The sequence below is a fragment of the Eimeria mitis genome, genomic scaffold (assembly GCF_000499745.2).
Source record: "Eimeria mitis Houghton genomic scaffold, Emh_scaff423, whole genome shotgun sequence".
NCBI lineage: Eukaryota > Apicomplexa > Conoidasida > Eucoccidiorida > Eimeriidae > Eimeria > Eimeria mitis.
In genome coordinates this window covers 10,099-10,501 of record NW_013572554.1, presented here as the reverse complement: position 1 = coordinate 10,501, position 403 = coordinate 10,099, and the positions used below count along the sequence as shown (strand labels likewise).

Below are 403 nucleotides of genomic sequence, written 5' to 3'. Positions count from 1 at the left end.
GCAGCAGCAGCAGCAGCAGCAGCAGCAGCAGCAGCAGCAGCAGCAGCAGTAGCAGCAGCAGTAGTAGCAGTAAGAGTAGTAGTGGTAGTGTAGTAGTGGCAGCAGCAGCAGCAGAAGGAAGAAGAGTGAGAAAACAGCTGCTGCTGCAGCAACAGAAGCAACAGCTGCTGCAGCAGCAGCAGCAATGGTGACAGCAGCAGCAGCAGCAGCAGCAGCAGCAGCAACAGCAGCAGCAGCAGCAGCAGCAGCAGGCTGAGCTTACTTTGCCTGGCAGTATGGCCTCTTCTATAGCAGTAGGATCCGCAACGAAGCAGAATTGCTGCTGCTGCTGCTGCTGCTGCAGTTGCTGCTGCTGCTGCATTGAATCTATATTATCTCCTGCTGCTGCTGCTGCTGCTGCTGC

At 56.1% G+C, this 403-nt stretch overlaps 1 protein-coding gene across 1 annotated transcript in view; it reads right to left on the bottom strand.

Annotated features, from left to right (window-relative positions):
- Positions 1–371: 371 nt before the first annotated feature.
- EMH_0011650 (exosome complex exonuclease, putative) overlaps positions 372–403 on the bottom strand; it is a gene marked incomplete at both ends in the record, with an annotated part of 1,331 nt that continues 1,299 nt past the window's right edge. Inside the window, one exon of the mRNA XM_013499345.1 lies at positions 372–403. Within this exon, the coding sequence (XP_013354799.1) occupies positions 372–403 (32 nt within the window).